This window comes from Martes martes, assembly GCF_963455335.1.
Source record: "Martes martes genome assembly, chromosome: 4".
NCBI classification, from domain to species: Eukaryota; Metazoa; Chordata; class Mammalia; order Carnivora; family Mustelidae; genus Martes; species Martes martes.
Window position 1 is genome coordinate 166,308,101 of NC_137891.1, and position 19,765 is coordinate 166,327,865.

Here is a 19,765-nt window from a genome sequence, read left to right on the forward strand (position 1 = left end):
GAGTGAGCTTTGAAGCCAGGAAACCAGGTAGACTATTGCAGCAAGAAGAGGGCCTTAACTTAATAGGGCCGTGATGGGGATGTGACAAGTACAAGAGATATTGAAGAGATAGAATCAACTGAAGTTAGTTACTGATTGGATATGGGAGTGAGGGAGAAGGAGTTGATATATTTTGCTTAGGTAACTGGGTGTTGTCATTCATGGAGATAAGGAATGAGGGAGGCTTAGGAAAATAGATAAAGAGTTCAATTTTGGACATGCATTTGAGATGCCAGTTGGATCCCCAGTAGAGATGTACGTCAGACAGTTCCCTCCCCAGTCTGCTGTATGCAGGAGGACCCCAGCTACTGGAATTTACTTGAGAGGCAGTGGCATAAAGCAGGAGTGGCTGGGTGGTGAGAAGTAAAAAGCCAATCCCTGAGTGATGATTTGCTGACACCAGGGAACATTCCAGACCCTAGAATCCAGAAGTACGAGGTTTAGGAAAGAAGACTTCAGAGTTCAGTATTGGACATATTTAGTTTAATCTGCTCCTTAATTCAAACTCCTTCTCATGGTCTGAAAGCCCTTTGCCAGCCTCTTCATGTCATCTCCCGTTGCTCGTCGCTTTAGCCACAGTGCTCCCCCATTCTGTCCCTCACATGTACCAAGCTCATTCCCCCCATCTGCAGTGGCCTTCCCTTGCGATGTTTGGCTCCTTGCTCACACAGGCCATCTCTCACCTCCTCATTGGAAGTAGGTCACTCCCACTACATTCACTTTTTCCCTTCACCCAGGTTTATGTTCTGTTACAGTATCAAGCTCATGAGAGCTGAGGGCTTGCTTCTCTGCCTTGTTGTTTGCCAACCCATATCCCTCATACCCGGAGCAGTGTTTGGCACATGGCTAGTGCTCCAGGGATCCTTGCGCGAGGTGGAGACATTGCCAAGACCACAGGATATACAGGTCTGTGGCTCAGAAGGGTGGTCTGTCCAGGGAGCATACATTGAGGAGTCCCGTATGGGGTGGGGTGCCCTAGAGAGGATGTGAGCTAGGGGAAGACGACCCTGAAATTGATCCCCTCGTGTTCCACAGTGTGAATGTCAGGTAGAGGAGGAAAGCTTGTGGATGACTGTGAAGAGACGCCAGAGCCAGAGGTGGGAAAAGTGAGTGGGTGTGATGGAGGACAGAATGGATATGGTTCAGGAATTAGGGGGAGATCAGCTCTGTTGAAGGCCCTGCCTGTCTAATTCAGGACACCAGCATCCCAATCTTGCTTGCCTGGGAAGTGGGGGTTGGACCAAACCAAAAAAAAAAAAAAAAAAAGGAACAGAAAACCATGAGCACAATTCATGGCCTGTGGATTGAATTAAATCCAGTATGAATTTAAGAGGGCATACCGTGTGCTCCAGAAACACGTGGCCAGCATCGCCCACTGATCCTACTGCTCCCTTTGGAATGTGAGAGTTTCTGCAAGACGTTCTCGTTATTCTCAAAGAGAACCACACCTTAACCTAATCTCCTTTAGGATAAGGACGAGCCAGGCAGGGCAAGCAGTTTCACCCCTCCAGCGTATGACCTTGAGAACCTCTCACCACTTCCACAGCCCCAGTGAAGTTCAATGAGAACTTTCGCCAGGCTCCAGCACCAGAGATGATGTTAAGATAACTCTGATGAACACGAACACACTGAGCTTCTGAGCAGGCCAAAGACATTCAAGAGTGGGTTTGTGAAGCCTCTGCTTCCAGCTCGGCTAAAGCATTCATCAGCAGAGCTGCCTCAGTTCACCGGTCCAGAGATCCACAATGAAGCAAGAACAACCTGATTGGGCTTCTCCTGCTTGGCTGAGCACTGCTGGAGAAAATCGCCCAACCAGGCCAGTGGTTGCTGCTGCAGATTCCCTGGGTGCCTGGCTCGCTGGAGCCTGCGGCAGCGCCAGCCTATCCATCTGTGCTTCTCAAGGCAGCCTATTGTTCTCTTCTCTGTGGAAGCTGTCCCCTCGCTGCTCCCCTCAAACCCATGAGCGGCCCCTGCCCGCACCTGGCACTGGAGAGTGACCTTGCCTCCCACCTGGCAGGCAGACAACCGTGTTCAACTTGCAAATACCAAAGACACCCAGCTGTGGATTATACTCCTTCCCATCTTTCTCTGCTTTATAATGGAGATGTTCACTCTTCTCTCCCATCAAAAAGCAGTCCCCCTGTAGATTGTACATCCCCTTTAGGCTTTAAATCAGGGATATACGAACACCTTTGAGCTCAGTAAGAAATACAGCGTGGTATACATGCTTGCACTAAGCGAAGCAGACGATTTACAAACAGTACTCACCTTCACTACTTATAGTGTGCTCAGATAATTTCCATTCTCTTCCTTTTTTCCTTTTTTCTCTTTTTTTTTCTCTTAGCATCCAACAACTCAGTACCCACCACATCACTTTCACAACCAGTGATTAGCAGACTGTTTCAAAAATCTTGCTATAGTTTCCCTCACCTCCCACTTTCTTAGGAATCTTTTGCCTTATGTGGAATCTGTCCTCCTTGTTCTGTCTCTCCAGCCTCTCCCCATCTGCCGAGTTCTGCCCGTCACCATTTAAATGTCCCTTATTCTCTCTTAACTTAGAAGTAAAGCTCTTTCTTCACACCCTGCATCACTCTGCCCAGTCTCTAATGCTCCTTTTTACACCCAGACTTCCTTGACAGGATGTCCTCCCTACTGCATCCATTCCTCAGCTCCCGCTCCCTTGTCACCTGCCCTTTCTGACCTCTATGTCCCCCACACCCAGAGACTGCTCTCACCAAAGTTGCCAGCGACCTCTTGTCATTAAAACCCAAAGGGTGGCTTTCTGCCCTCCTCAGATGCTCCGCTGTATTTCAGAACAGAGTGTCCCTCCTTCTAGAAACCACTCGCCTGTTTTTCCTCCTCCCTCAGATGCTTGGTCTCCATCTGCCTTGCCAGCTTCTCTCCATTCTCTTGCAAAGTTCCATGCTGTCTGTTTTTCCTTTGCCAACTTGAGAGCTCTGTCGTTTGACGTTTCTGTTTTCCAATAATATTGTACGTTTCCCGCATCTCTGTTGACCAGCTTTATTCTTCTGTTAGTGGCCTCTTAATTTCCTTGGCCCATATTTCTATTTTGAGTGTTACCTTTTTATTGAATTGTTCCATATATGGTACGCACAGTAAATATATTTAGTATATATACATATATATACTAAATATTAAATATATAGTAAATATTTAACTGTAGTAACCTGCAAATATTTCTCTCTCCCTTTGTTCCTCAGTATTGAGGTTTTGTTTATGGTGACTTTTTAAAATCCAAAAGTTTCTTATTTCTGTAGTTAAAAAATACCATTTCCCATATGATTTCCTACTTTGGTGTAATGGTGAGAAAGTCCTTCTCCACCTCTGAGATTATACAAATAGTGCTTCCCCCGCCGCCCCGAGTAGTTCTGTGATGCATTGAGTGAGATATGAATCTAATTTTTCCACAACTGGTTAGCCATTTGTCCCAGCATCCTTTATTGGCCCATCCACTTCTGCCCTGCCAATGTGAAAAGCCCCCATTTTCATATACTAAATTTTTAGATGTCTATGTCTGTTTCTGAGCTTTTCTTTTTTGGCCCCATTCCTCTCTCATTTGGAGCTAATACAATACAGATTTTACTATTACAGCTTTAGAATATGTTTCAATATCTGAGTGGGTAAGTTCTCCTTACTGGGAAAAAGTAGGTGTCATGGCTAAGAGTTTGGGTTCTGGAACCCATATGGCTGGATTCATATCCCAGCCCATCACCCCTTGCAGTATGACTGGGGACAGGTTACTTGACTACCTGGACTCAGCTTCTGCATCTATAAAGTGTGGACAATAGTATACACTTAAGAGGGTTGTTGTAAGAGATTGCTGATGGGCACCCCATACCTATTCCTCTCATCTCTTTTAGGAGACGCTGGCTCTTTTCGCCTTCATGCAACAGATGGATCTTACAATTGTTTCAAGTTTCAGGAAAAAAATATTTGTGTGGGCTGTGCCTGAAGTGATGTTCAATGTATACAATGATTTGAGGATAATTGTCATTTCAATAATATGAACTTGTCATCCAGAAAAATAGTGCGTCTCTCATTTTTATATTTTCTTTTCTGCCTATCAGTAAAGTTTTGTTGTTTTCATTATATAGGCTGTGTTTGTTCATTGTTGTAGGGCTGAATTTGATTTGCTAACACTTTGCATATGGGATTTCTTTTTACACTGTGGGTATGTTGGTGTGTGAGTAGGTGGGTGTGAGTATGCGTATCATATATACTGTTTTATGGGAGTATTTGTATCAAAATTAATTTAAACAGCAGGGCTATTATGGTGTGTTTAAAGTTTTAAAGCTCTAGCCACAAAACCACCTACTCCTTAAGTACATTCCAGTTTTCTTGCGTTTTTCTCTTCACACAAGTTTGGTAATTCAGAATTTCCTAGGAAATTCTGTTTTGTCAAGATTTCAAATTTATTATTATGTTATACATACTATTCTTTAATAATTAACATATCTCCTTAATTTTACTGTCCTTTATGTATATGTGCCTTCTCTCTTTTTATTTCATGAGAAGTTTCTTATTTATGGGTCTTTCCCATTAATTTTTTCTATTTTTATCTTTACTAAGTTTATTCTCCCTTCTCTCCTTCATCTTGTTCAGTTATTCTCTCTGTAACTTTTGAGTTTCAACATTCATTTCACTTATTTCTCAACAATTTAATAATGAAGAAGGCTATGAATTTTCTGTGAAATATAGCTTTGACCTGATATATTCCTCATTATTATAACTAGTCTGTATTGACAGGTTTCATTTCCTTTTTTAACTCAAGAACTTATTTAAGAAAGGGTTCTATGAATTTTCAAGTGATTTAGGGATTTTCCTGTATTCTTTTAGTACCGATTTCTAGTTCATTTGCACTGTGAACAGAGAATGTGACCCCACCGTTTTTGCTTTGTGGAGAGGTTTTTGGAGATTTCCTTGTAGCCTAAGATAAAGTCCATTTTTGTAATATTCCATGGGTGTTTGTAAAGAGGGTGATGCTCCTTGTTTGAAGGCCATACAGTTTCATGTAACACATACACACACTCATAGTATTTTACAGATCCTCTTTATCTTTACTTACTTTTGATTTCGGATTAGTATATTTTTCTCCAACTCTTGTACTTTTAAAAAATAGTTTATTTGATCTGTGTCGGTGCTTTGGGCCATAAAGTATCATAACCATCATATCTTCATGTTGTAATCTATGCATCATCCATTATTTAAATATCATCTTTGGGTTTTGTTTTGCTTTTTCAGGACCCCCTCCTCATAACTGAATTACAATTTTGAAAGCAGTGAAGCCAGCGAGGACAACACCAAAAGAGAAGATAGTAAGAGAGGGTTTTTCAACAAGCCCCTTGTGTTTCCTACTCAAGACTGTATCAAATAATGATCTGATATTACACACAGTAATTATGCACATCACCTGTTAATAAATTTCCCACCTTTGTCAGTTTTCTAAAGTCTGAGCAATGATGGAGTGCTCTGATTTAAAGGTTTATCCAAGGTTGAGATCCATAAGCATAACTACTTCCAAAGAGGGTAGGCACCTTTTATCCTTCTTTTAACCTGGGTGATGGGTAATGATGAGATCCAATCACAGCATTTGATGTTTTCCTCCATTTGGACACTGAGAAGAAAACTCTGCTTTCCAGCAGAAACATTCCAAAATAGCATGTAAACATAATTTTCCAGAGTGAGAAAGATTGGACCTCTGTAGGACAATGCATATTCCCTTTTCCTGCAACAAGTGTGAGTTATCTCTTAGGGCGCTAGCCTGAGCTCTGTAGGGCCACACTCTTGTTCTATGAGTGTCAGTTTATGAGCTTCTTCTCCTTCCAGGTGCAAGAAGAAATGTCTCTTGGTAGTGTACATAAGACCCTTGACCGAAAACAAGGATCGTCCAAGAGCCTGGTGTGACCTCGTAATATCCAAGGGTCTGATCTTAATATTAAAACCCCCTTTTTGGGTTGTTTGCATTTGCTTCCACCAGTCCTTCGGAAACCTTGATTGCACATTTAGGATCACCTGGGGAAGCTTTTAGAACCTGTGGACACTCTGGACCCACTCCACCATATACATAGGAATCTCTGTAGCCTTGGCATTGGTGAACCTTAATACTCTTCTAATGTGAAGGCTGAGCTATCTTGGCCCCTTCCCTTGTTTTTAACTACTCTGAGTCACTTCGTGTAAGTCACTTGTGTAAGTTGTGTAAGTCTTGTTCCAAAATGAGGATTTTATTTTACTCGGTTAGGTTAACCTACATACATGTATTGTCATAAATAATGTTTTGTCTCTTATCTTTTTTTTTTTTTTTAGCATTTACTTTACATTTTCCCTCTTTATGCCTCCTTGTTGTGTCCTTTGAATTCCATTTTTTGCTAAATTGACTGCTTTCCTTTTTCCCCTTTGGTAATTTTAAAGATAAGCTACTTTATAGTCTATTACTAATTACTCTTAACATCTTAAAAAACATGCTCTAACCTATATTTCTCTAATTAACCACAGAAACTATATAACAGAATTTCTTGCAAGATGAGGAAATTAGCATATCTCCTTGCTCCAACTTTATGCTTTCTATCAGTGTCATCTGCAGAGTTTTACCCTGGGGTTTGGACAGGAATGATATCTTTTATCTTCTCTTAGAAAGAATATTTGTTACGCTTGCATTCTCGTTTATAGCTATGTTTAGAGCAATTATTTAGATTCTTTACTCTGTCGTTTATTTGCTTGTTCCTAATCTTTTTTTTTTTTTAGTTTTTATTTATTTTTTTATTTCTTTTCAGTTTTCCAGAATTAATTGTTTATGCACCACACCCAGTGCTCCATGCAATCTGTGCCCTCCATAAATACCCAACACCAGGCTCACCCAACCTCCAAACCCCCTCCTCTCCAAAGCCCTCAGTTTGTTTCTCAGAGTCCACAGTCTCTCATGGTTCGTCTCCCCCTCCAGTTTCTCCCAACTCCCTTCTCTCCATCTCCCCATGTCCTCTCCGTCATTCCTTATGCTCCATAAATAAGTGAAACCATATGATAATTCACTCTCTCTGCTTGACTTATTTCACTCAGCATAATCTCCTCCAGTCTCGTCCATGCTGATACAAAAGTTAGGTATTCATCCTTTCTGATGGAAGCATCATACTCCATAGTATATATGGACCACATCTTCTTTATCCATTCGTCCATTGAAGGGCATCTTGGTTCTTTCCATAGTTTGGTGACTGTGGCCATTGCTACTATGAACACTGGGGTACAGATGGCCCTTCTTTTCACTCCATCTGTATCTTTGGGGTAAATACCCAGTAGTGCAATTGCAAGGTCATAGGGAAGCTCTATTTTTAATTTCTGAAGGAATCTCCACACTGTGTGTGTGTTTTTTTTTTTATTAACCATAACTTTCCCACATTTGAGTTCTTTATTTTGATTCATCTCTTGTTTGGGTAGAAAACATCTTTGAGTGTTTTTTTAATGAATGTTATATGAATTATTTATTCTTCAAGGTTCTTTAACACTGGGAACAATTTCGTTGTCTAACAACTTGGCTGGGTCATTCTCTTAGGAATGGATTTGTACTGTATCTAAGAGAAATGCATTAAGGGTCATGGCCCAGTATTTTTTCCTAGTTTCCAGAGCTGATTCAGGTATCCACCTGTTTTTCACACTTTGGTCAATTCTGTTGCTTGGGGGTTGGAACAGGATGGGAACGTGAGGCACATGTATTCATGTCCCCGTCTTTTCAGATGGTATCAACCATTAAATACAGTTAACCCTTGAACAACACAGAAGTAGCAGTGCCAACCTCTCCCCCACCAACCCTATTCAATCAAAAAATCCATAGAACTTTTGACTCCCCCAAAACTGAACTACTAATAGACCACTGCTGACCGAAAACCTTACTGATAACATAAACAATTGATTAACACATATCTTGTATGTTATCAGTATTATATATTGTATTCTTATAATAAAGTAAGCTAGAGAAAAGAAAATGTTATTAAGAAAATCATAAGGAAGAGAAAATGCATTTACAGTACGGTGCTGTATTTATAAAAAAAAAAAATTCATGTGTAAGTGGGCATGTGTGTTTCAAACCTGGTTGTTCAGGGGTCAACTGTACTCGTTGATTCATTCAGCAAATATTGATTTTCTGATTGAGCACCTACAATGAATGCACCAAGCATTGTGGAAGCCACTAGGGCCCGAGAGGTATCAAGCAGACAAGATTTCTACTCTCATGGAGCATATGTGTATGTTTTGGGGCAAAGGAGGGACAGATCATAAACAAAAAAGTGAACAAGATAATTTTAGAGAGTGATAAGTAAAGCTACCGTATACAGCTGCTCAAAATGGTGCCCCTGGAGCTTTGCAAGATGGCATCCTACTACAAAGGGTATAAAGAAAAAAGAATAATGTGATAGAGTCATGAAGTGGGGGTGGGGACTCAGGTGATGTTAATTAAATTCTCCTCTGCCGCAAATGCACTTGGCACATGCTCACGGTGCTTCTGGTGATCTTCCCTCTGAAATCATGGCACTTCTTTTTGCCTTAGGTCTGCCCTGGTGTGCTCTACTTGTAGGCAAACCTTGTGATTTTGCCCCTTGGCTTCAAGGTAGTTGGCTCTGTTGGGTTTGGATTCCTCACGATTTGTGTTATGCTTGCAGCTGAAGACAGCCTGGCTATCCCACTTTGGTGCTAATATAATGCTTAGGAGTTGAGAGGTCAATATTCAGCAAATTCTAAGGACACCCCTGTGGACTCCACTTTTAGGCCCAGTGGGCAGTACTGTTCTCATAAGAGGATGTTGAGGGGTGGCTAAGAGCTTGGCCCCTGGAGTCATTTGGATTTGAACTTGCTATTACCATTTACTGACCAAGCAACCCTGGCATATTACTTAACCTCTGTGTACCTCAGTGTCTTCATCTTTAAAATGGGCTACCTACCAAATAGTGTTATTGGGACAGCTAAATTGACTAATGGATGACAGTGCTCAGATAGTGCCTGCACTTAGTAACCACCATTAATATGTTATAATAATCACTATTGACTCTATATTGTGTTGCCTAAAAGCTTTTTCATGTCCATCTCTCCCCTTGGCTCAGACTGTTTACCTCTAAAACACAGACTGCAGCGATAAGACTGAATATGTCTTAGGGACAAGGTTCGCTTTGCAGAATCGGATGGGAGAGCTTTGAGTAGCAGGTTGGAAAAGAGATACCTAATGTAGAAAAGGGAAGGATAGGTAGAGTCAGGGAAAAGAAGGAGAAGCTCAACATAAGGAGTCACCAGTTCCTTTGTTTTGTATGTGTGTTTGTTTTGCAAGCATGATTTCATTATTATTTTTCACCTTAGCTTCATTATAATTAATAAGCTAGATATTATGCTAACTTAAGTTTCAATATGATTAACACCAAACATCAATATAAATGTTATAAAGGAATTTAAATGTTTGTCCACATTAGTTTCTTCCCTCTTTATACTTTTACATTTAAAAGTGTTTATTATGAGGCTATGTCATTTTTGCAGTCAGAAAATTAAATATTGTTTTCATTTTGAAAAAGTATTACCCCCAAAACCTATTACTCGAAAACAATTTTTATTCGGGGGCTCATGTCCAGTCTTCATCCACGTGTAAATATGTAATAGCTATAATCAGAGATATACATATAATTTTATGATCTACTGTTTTACTTAAAATGATGCTTAACGTTCTTCTTTCGGCGGGGTCGTATTTATCACTTTAATGATTTTGTTCAAACAGCATCACATTAAAAGCTATAATTTACCTCATATTATTAGGCTGGCATATAGGTTGTTCACATTTTTTTCTCTGTAATAAAATTATGTCACTATAAACATCTTTGTCCATGCGGCTCTTTTTCTTTTGAATTAATTCCTAGAGATTAGTAAGTCAGAATATTTGAATAGGTTTGTGTTTGTTGATAAGAATTCATATACTCCCTTCCAAAAGGATTATATCAACTTTACTCTGCAACCAGCAATAAATACATATGAGTTTCCAAGAAGCCTCAACAATATTGGGCTGTATATTTTTTCTTTTTTTTTTTTTTTACTAGTGAAATGGACTATGTTTTCATATTAATTCAGTTTTCCTTTCTGTGAATCCTGTGAGCATATTCTTTGCTTATCTTGGTGATGTTCTTATGCAGTTATTAAAAGCTCTAATTTAATATTGATATTCACCCTTTGGCATATTTGTTACAATTTTTTTCATTCTATTATTTTCCCTCTTAATTTTGGTTTAGTGTTTGCTTGCTTGTTTGTTTTTCCATTTATAGCACTTCCCTTGCCTCAACCTTGTTCCAGGGTCTGTTAGTCACTGGCATGAAAAGGGTTTAAAATAAGGAATTCCAGAAGAGTGTGTCCTTAGGATAAAGTAGGAGAGAGAGCAGGAAGTGTATAGGGCATGGAGAGAAGGCACCATCGCCTCTTCCCCAGGATTCTTCCAAAGCTTTGGTTTCTGCAAGAGAGTGTTTACCTAGCACCTCCTTAGCATAGTTTTGTAGCTTTGAGGTTGCCCAAATCCTCAGGGCATACCTGTCATCATTAAAGAGGGGAAATGGACTTGGCATGCCCTGACCCTAGTTAATACCCAGGAGATCAGCAGCAGCTAAGAGGACCAACTCCCCCATGTCTGCAGTTTGCCAGAGGGGCCCTTCCCAGCACCGTGCCCAACATGGAACCCAGCATGTCTCCCTCCGAGATCTCAGAGCCCAGTCAGTCCAGCCCAACCCTGGTGTTATGTTTCTTTCCATTGCTCTTTAGGCTAAGGAATTGCACCCCATGCCAGCCCTCAGTAGCCCAGGCAGAACGCCAGGATGCACCCTGACCTCCATGGCTCTTCTCTTGCAGTTTCCTGCTTTTTCAACTTCACCAGCCCCTCTGGGGTCGTCCTGTCGCCCAACTACCCAGAGGACTACGGCAACCACCTCCACTGCGTCTGGCTCATCCTGGCCCGGCCCGAGAGCCGCATCCACCTGGCTTTCAACGACATCGATGTGGAGCCTCAGTTTGACTTCCTGGTCATCAAGGATGGGGCCACGGCCGAGGCCCCGGTCCTGGGCACCTTTTCAGGAAACCAGCTCCCCTCCTCCATCACAAGCAGTGGCCACGTGGCCCGTCTCGAATTCCAGACTGACCACTCCACGGGAAAGAGGGGCTTCAACATCACCTTTACCAGTGAGTCCCCACTCTGTCTCCAGAGGACCATCCCTCGGAGTGCTGGTCCCTGATCATTGTGGAGGGTGCCCGCAGGGAGGAGCACTGATGTGGGTGGGCCAGTTCCAAGGGCTTGGCAGGGTTGCAGGGCCCCGGCATGGGGCTGCACCATGACCGGAAAAGCAGAAAGTACAGGCTGCTGGCCAGGGTGCTCTTTTCGGTGGAGTTTCTCTCTTTTGAGCATTTCTTTCCTAGAAGTGCAATATGTAACATAAGAGGAGCCTGGAATCTCATTTCTCCCGCCCGGCCCAGTGAGCACCAGGAAGGCCCCTGGGAGAGCAAGCCTGTGTCATCCTCTCATTGTTGCCCGTCCCTCTCAAGGTGCTCCCCCACTCCCACCCCCAGTCCTCGAACACCCGCTTACTGTTGACTTCAGGTTCTCCCCAGTGGGGTTCACACTTCACTTTGCCTACTTCCCACCCCTGCAGCTGAATCAGAAACAAAGGTCCGGAGCAGTGTTTCTGCATGGATCTGAGGCTTATTAGCCTTGTTAGTGGGTCAGTTCCTCATTGTCCCTCTCAGTCCCATAGTCCAAAACTGTCATCTCCAGTTTCAACCCTGGGCCCCTTCTCTAGAAGCAGCCTGAAGCTAAGTGGTAGTTCTTTGCATTTCTTGTCTCCTGGTGCTATAGTGAGGAGGGGGAGGGGAGCAGAGCTTGGAGACCAGAAATAGCAAGCTGCCAAAGGTAGCAAGAAGAGCTTATTGGGTCATAATAAGCTATAGACCCAGTGAACTCAGCCAGTGGCAAATAGTCAAATGGGGCTGAAGCTGGGTCTGCCTGTTCCTCTTCCAGGGGCTACTTGTGAAATGCAAGCCCCCGTTCCTACCCCACCCATGCATGCAAACACTCACGTAGTCTGGTTCTTTTTGACAGAAATGATCTCCTCCCAGCCCTCACCCCACTCCCTTGGAATAAAGGCCTTGCTTCCTTGTCCCACCTGTCCCTGGAGTCTAATTGAGCTGGGACTGTTGGGGACCTCAGATTCCAAGGAACCACCCAAGCTAAAGCCCTCTCCCAATACTCTCTTCAGCACCTTCTTCAGGACAGCAAACTTGCTAGAAACCATCAGTCTTCTCAGGGCCTGCCTCTTCCGGGGTGTACCTGTTCCCACCATCCACAGTTAGGAGGAAGCAGAACCCAGTCCCTCTTCCCTAGTCTTCCCAGTCTAGCACAGCGCTCTAGCTTCTAGATGATCTACCTCTATCCTTGCTTTACCATGAGATCATGAGCTCTGGAAAGGTGTAGGTATGTGTGCTTATCTTCTTATCCCTTCTGCCCAGCACAGAGTCTGGACCTGGTAAGGATCAGTATTGGATGGAAAGATCCATGAGTGACTCACGCCCTTTCTTTCCCTGGTGGGAGTAGGAAGAAGGGTGAGAGGTATCCCAGGGAGCCCACCTTCCATGATGGTCAGGACTGGGAACTCTGCAGGTTCAGTGTAGGTATGAATATCAATAGGAAGCCTGGGACAAAACCAGCTACTGAGACTCCTGGCAAAACCAAATCCCAGGAAGTACCCACTTTCTAAAAAGCAGCAAGTGCTGAGTCCTTGGTGGGGAGGGGAAAAGGGAGGCAAAAGGCAGGGACCTGACCTAAGTGAGGATCCAGATTTTGCCTAGAATTCCTCTTCAAAGCCTCTCCACCACCATAAAAATGATACACAGCCAACACATACATACTCAACAAAATAGAGCAGGTCAAAGAAGAAGTACTAACTACTACCCCAGAATCCCCCCCACCCAGAAATGATTCTTGCCAGCCTTTGCTGAACACTGTTGCAGACATCAGATATTTCTCTATGCACTTATAGAGATAATTTGGGGGGATAAGTAGACCTAATTGTTTTATATTTGGACCCTGTTGCAAGATCAGAATCCCTAAGGGGATAAGGCCCTGTAATCTACATGTTTACAGGTTTCACAGGTGATTCTGATGTAGCTGGTAAAGCACTAGCCCACCAACAAGTGTCCGGGAACTGGGGCATAAAGCTCCTTGTTCACATGCAGCCAGTAATCATCTAGGCTGAGCCTGCACCTGCCCAGCGTGGGGAACTCACCTCCCAGACAGCTTCACCCCTAGTGCTCCTTAGAGTAAAGCTAATCCTTTTTACACATGGGGCATTTGGACCAATGATGATGGCAGGTGCTGTCCCCAGGGCACCTGCCGTTTGAGCACCTCTGTGCTTCCCACCGCCAGTGCTCAGCAGAAACGTCAGTAGCTAAGCTCTGTCTACCCCTTCCACATGCCAGGAAATTGAGGTTTAAAAAGGCTCTTGACTTAGAGCTTTTGCACCCTGACATTGGAAGTAGCTTCGGAGTCCTGCCTGTATGCATGTGTGACTGAGGAGATTTTTAGGAGACATGTCTGGACTTCTGGGCCGCAAGCACCACTCTTCTTCCCAGGGCATCTTTCTAAATGTCAGGGCACCCTCATAGTCATCGTTCCTCATGAAGGAAGGTGAGAAGCCTAAAGTCTGGAATGACCTGGGCTTTGCATTTCAGCGGGTAGTGTGTTGGGGTGTCTGCCGAGGCTCCACAAGGGATCGTCCCAATCATCCCCGTGTCAGATGCTCCCGCGACTCGCCTTTGGTAGGAAGGATCCCCAGATTTGCAGGTCTCTTGCCTCCAGCAAGATCCAGCAGCCTCTGGGACCCTTCTGTTCCTGGTTGTACAAGTGTTTCAAACACTAGTGAATTTCAGAGGGTTGCAAATTGAGTTCTTAATTTAAAGTGGCACAAGCCCACACAGCCAGGGAGCCTGGCCTCCTGGAAAGCACCGTCTGCGCAATAGCAGGGATGCAGAGAGGGTGTGGCTCAGAGACTTGAGCTCCAGAACTGTGGCACCCTGGTGGAGGCAGGCTGGGAACGTGCTCTGTGGAGACGGAGCAGGAATGGGAAGAAGACAGCGGACTCATACTCAGGGAGTACTTGCCATCTGTCAGGCGCCGTCCCAAACATTCTCCACTTTCAAATTCATATCAACTTTCCTTTTATTTCTATCCCAAAATGACCCTGCCAGGGAAGTATGGTCTCCATTTTATAGGTCAGGAAACAGAGACTCAGCAAGATTACGTAAGTTGCCCAGAACCGTGTAACTAACAAGAGGCAAAGCTCAATTAAACCCACAAGCGCTCTCTTTCCTCCGCCCCAATCCCACTGCATTATCATTGCCTGGATGACGGAGCGAGAGGCAACCTGACAATACACAAGAAAATGAGGGAGATGGCTTCAGACAGGGTTGAGTCCAGGGCACCTACTTTATGATGCTTAGTGTCTATTAGTGTCACAGGACTTGGAGCCCAGCTCATCTGCAGCATAAATGATCCTGTAACTGTCTGAAGTTAGGGAAGTGTGGAATGGTTGTGGCAGTGGGACGGAGCTCTGCTCCTAAGCCATGCTGGGCCTCAGTTTCCTCATTTGTAACCTGGGTAATTATGTCTACCTCGTGGAAATGAGCTGACATGAGAAATACTTAGTATTAAGAAATACTTAATACTGCTGCCTGACCCATATATGTTCATTAGCACGAAATTGGATTAGGTGCTCAGGAAGGCAGGAGATCAAGTTTAACAATCACCTGCTTTCTGCCCACTGTGGTTCACTGGTTCTGGGGCATCTGGCTCTGTCTCCAACATGGCGGGTTCTTGTGGAAGCAACGGGGGTCTAGGGCTGCCTATAATAATGAAGCTTGTTTTCTCTGGGGTGGGGGGCTCCATCTGCTCACCAGCTCTGCCTAATCCTGTCCTTGATCCCCATCCACACAGCCTTCCGACACAACGAGTGCCCAGATCCTGGCGTTCCGGTGAATGGCAAACGGTTTGGTGACAGCCTTCAGCTGGGAAGCTCTATCTCCTTCCTCTGTGACGAAGGCTTTCTCGGGACTCAGGGCTCGGAGACCATCACCTGCATCCTGAAGGAGGGTAGTGTGGTCTGGAACAGCGCCGTGCTGCGGTGTGAAGGTAGGTGCCTGCCGGGGCGGGGGACTGGGGACCTTCGGCCGGAGAGGAGGCGGAGGGGGCCGAGTGGCACTTGTCCATGTGGTCCTTCCTCTTCTCCCAGGACCCAGGTCACCCTCTCACCCTCACACTGGGACAGCAGGGCCTCTATAGGACAACCATAGCACAGAAATTTAAAATTTCTATAGCACAGAAATTTGAATTGTGACCAGAGATTAACCTGGAGAAATGCTGGTTTTAGACAGGCACCAAAAACACCTCTTCCTTCCACTGAGAACTCTCTCAGTATCACAGCCATTAGGAGCACTTCTTCCAGCTCCTGCCCAGGGGAGCACCGGGTGCCCAAAGCCTCGGCAGCGCCATGGAGTTTGAAGTCTTTCAGGCCACCTGGTACTCGCTTCTCCATGTGCTCATTTCCCCCGGTTCCCTGGGACGTCTCCCCGCCTTGGCCTTCACGCTCCTGTTAAAGGCTGCCTCCGGATCCTTGCTGTCAGTCTTCAGGAGGCTGAAGGAAGACCAGCCAGGAGAAACACAGCTCAAAGCAAGTGCGGGTTATTATGGTGTCTCCTTAGTCCAGCCTGGCCACACAAAGTAGGTTTGACTCAGGCTTAGAGACCAGCCATCTGCTCCCCCAAACTGCAGGCACTTAAAACACAGATAAAAGCTTCTAGAGGGCAGGAATCAGGCCACATCTGCATCCCACTCACTGTGCCTGCCACAGAGCAAGCCCTCAGTAAAATTTGTGACTGACAGATGAAAGGTGAGCATCCACCAGCCCCTGGGAGGCAGTGACCATGGACATGCAGGCAGGGGCTTGTAGTTCTCCACTTTGGGGAGCCAGAAAGCTGCTTCCTCTCTTTTCACGTGATGGACAGAGATGGAGACCTAATTGACCTCTCTCCATACCCAGTCCCCAAACCCAAATCCGTGCACCCCAGCCAGCAGGTGGGAAGGACGGGAGAAGAAGAGGGGAGTGTTAGAGCGAGCACTGCCCCAGAGCTGACGGGTGGGGGAAGGGAGAGGAGAGACTGCTGACTGCTCAGTGCACGTGGCAGAGGGTCTGCAGTTAAGGTAGGCTTTCAAGTCCATGGAATCCTGGCAAGTCACCTTTTCCTTCTGCGCCTCTGTATTTTCCAGCTGAACACAGAAGGGAGGGGATGAGAACAAGGTACATTATACAGGACAGTTCCTGGTGTAAAGTACTCAAAATGGTTTACTCTACTGCCCCTGGATTGTAAGCTCCATGAGGTTAGGAGATCTTCCTTGCCTCACAGCCACACAACCGGCAAATTGTTAGACTCTTAGATGCTCAGCCAATACTAGTTGATAAATTACTGAATGGATGAATGAAGGAAAGTCCTTTTAATTAGGTTAGTCTCTCCCTAATGGCCTCCAGAGCCTGACTCGCACCAGACTGCCCTTGGCCTTTACCCTGAAATTTACCGTCTAAGGCACCCTGAGCAAATGACTTGACCCCTTCGTGCCTCCATAGCCTCATCTGTACGGTGCCATTAATAACAGCAACCTCCTCACAGGGTTGTCGTGAACACCCACTGACCTTGGACCCACGTCTGGCAGAGAGGGAGCGATTGATAAGTGTTGGCCATGAGCATGATTTTAACCATTTCTTCATCAGGCCAATCAGATGAATATCACTCCACTTCGGGGGTTCAAGTGGTGCCCTTCCATCCTTGCAGGCACCTGCCCCAATCATGTCATGAACAGACCATTTTCTGCCCTCCAAGTTCCCACAATGAGGTCCATACAACGTCACAGCCATTTTCCCCAGTGAAGTGAGCTTTTTTGGAAACGCCATTCTCAGCCATGGAACTAGCAGGTGAAATCCATCACTGACAACAGTGGGGTGATCATGCATGTGTGATGAAGTCATTTATGGGTAAAGTCCATGACCCTGCAAAGCCACTGTGCAGAGCCCAGGGTCTGGAGGACTATCCACTTATCCTTCAGGCTCCTCATTCTCCCTTATTCTCTCCCTTGACCTCTTTGGTTGTCCTTGTCTTGGTCCATCTCATCCAAGACATCTCCCCTGCTGTCTCTCGCTCACTGGATTTCTCTCTTCTCCTAATTCCTGTTGAATTCCTGACCACGCTGTTGGACGCTTGGTCTCACCACCATTTCATTTTTCTTTACCAGTTCCCTGACCTTTGGTCCTGTCTCCCCACCAAGATTCTCTTGCGGGGCAGAAGCCCAGGATCCCAGTGCCCCAAGCCTGTAGGGGCTCAGTCCCAGTGGAGCTGACCCCCCCCATCGAGGAGACACTAGGGCTTTGTAACTGCAGACCCCACTTCTTGGCATGGTCCGCCCTCCTGAATCAGGGACTCCTAGACCCTACTTCCATCAGCGCAGTGAGATACTCGAGACCACATATGAGTGCATGAGAGGATTAGACTCACTGTTACATGGGCAAAGTCCTAATTTTGTAATTAAAACTATCCCATCCATTCCCTTGGGAGGATGGGGAACGCTGAGGTTGGAGGACCACAGGCAACCAGGCATAGGGAGCAGCCCATTGGAGAGACCATGAACTTGGCACAGGGGAGAGCCTGCTCAGTTTCCTCAGAGGGGTGGGTATTTGCTGCCAAGCTGGTTTTCAGGAATCTGGGGAGCTGTATATCTGAGAGCCAAAGTCAGAGACCCTACCTCGGGTGGCCAATCCCAGACTGAAAACAGTGGAGTAGATGGGGTAGAGAAGCCCCTGGGATTGGCCCCTCCGTGGCTCCTTTTCCCTGTATGCCAGCCTTGGGAGAACCCAGCTTTGTAATCAGCATCTTTTGTCTTTTCCATTTTTCTAGTTTTGTTTTTGATTAAGTATCCCCACCTTGTGGACAATTAAATGCAAAAGCTAATGGTCTTTTAAAAAATCTTTTAATATATGCCAAGAGCCACTTAGGTTTTGAGAGGCTATAATGGGACAAGGGAGAAAATGGCATCTTCTCCTAAATTTAGAAAGAAGGATGATCATCTGGTGGCTCTAAGGCGCAAGTCGGCAAACTTTTCCTTAAAGGGCCAGCTGGAAGGTAGCTTTGGCTTTCGGGGCCGTGTGGGTCTCAATTCTAGCACCGTTATGCAAACACAGCCATAGACACCACTTAAGTGGATGGGCTGGATTTGACCCTCGAGCTGTAGTTTGTTGACCTCTTGTCTAGAGAACAGAGGACATAGGGGATCCATATGTTTAAAGTCAGCAATATATTTTAAAAAGCCTTCCAGGCAGTGAAGGCATCTACACAGGTGTGCCTGATTATCCCTCTCCCCCATCCACCTCTGCCTTGTCTTCGTCGTCGTCTTTTTTTTTTTTTTTCCCCAGAAAGAACCAAGTAAGCATACCACACTAGGATCTGTATTTTACAGGTGTCCCTTCATGTCAGTCTTGCACCCGGTAGGAAGCAGGTGTAGTTGCGGTGCCCACTGGAGCCCAGAGAAGTTAAGTCACTCACCCACGGTCCTCCCAGCTTATCAGCAGTGGAGTCACAATTCAGACCCAGACTCTTGGCTACACTGTTTCTGTATTTTTCTGGAATTATTTCACTACTGAGAATATAACTTCAACCCTGTTTATGAAATACTTCTAAGTATGCACAAGTAGAATAAAAAGCAAGTTTCTCCTTTTCCTATCCCAGAAGAAAATTAAAACAAAAGGAAACATAGTGCCTATTGCAAGAAACAGAGAAGACAGGACACCCCACGGAAGCATCAGAAATTGACAGCATAAAATAAAATGACAGCATAAGACAAACATATCAGTTATGACAGTAAAGGTAATTAAACTCCCTATTAAAAGACAAAGAACCTCAAACTGGGTTTTAAAAAAATTATATGCTGCTTATATAAGAAATATACAGAGAGGGGGAAAGGAGATAAATTATCTACAGTGAGTGTGTATTCTCATTTTTATAGTAATATTTGGTGGTTGTAAAAAATTTAAGCAATACATAAGTGAGATAAAGTTCAAAGTGAAAATTCTCATTTCCCCATCCTGCTCCCTAGAGGAAAATGGTTTGACCGTTTGGTGTAAACACGTCCACATTGTTTTTCTCTGCTGTATGTACCAGATGTGTTACTTTTATAATCAGAAAATTTAAAAGTCCTATAAAAATGACAGAAGGCCAGTTCTCCCCATTCCCACAAGAGGAATCCAAGTGATAGTTGTAGCTCATTTAGACCTCCAAGGTAGAAGTAAGGGTAGTTACTGAGTTTCTAACATTATCTCACTGAATCTTCTGGCCACTCTCATGAGAAAGGTGTTGTTAAGCTCTAAGCACAAGAAAGCTGCAAACCAGCCACATGAATTGACCAGTCTAAGATCCCGAAGCTGGTAAGAGTTAAGCATTTACTATATGTTTAGTACGAGGCCAAGTGCTTTGCATACGTTGCCCTACTGAATCCTCATAACAACCTTGGAGGTAAGTACTGTATTGTCCTCATTTCACAGAGGAGAAAACTGAAACACAGAGTAGTTACATAACTTGCCCAAGGTTACACAGCTAAATGAATGGGAGAGTTGGGATT

General features: G+C 44.7%; 1 protein-coding gene across 1 annotated transcript in view; it reads left to right on the plus strand.

Moving 5' to 3' along the window:
• The window catches only part of CSMD2 (CUB and Sushi multiple domains 2), a gene marked incomplete at its 5' end in the record, with an annotated part of 593,570 nt that overhangs the window by 366,477 nt on the left and 207,328 nt on the right, over positions 1 to 19,765 (plus strand). Inside the window, 2 exon segments of the mRNA XM_080802687.1 lie at positions 10,915 to 11,241; positions 15,044 to 15,238. Coding sequence (XP_080658813.1) covers positions 10,915 to 11,241; positions 15,044 to 15,238 — 522 coding nt within the window.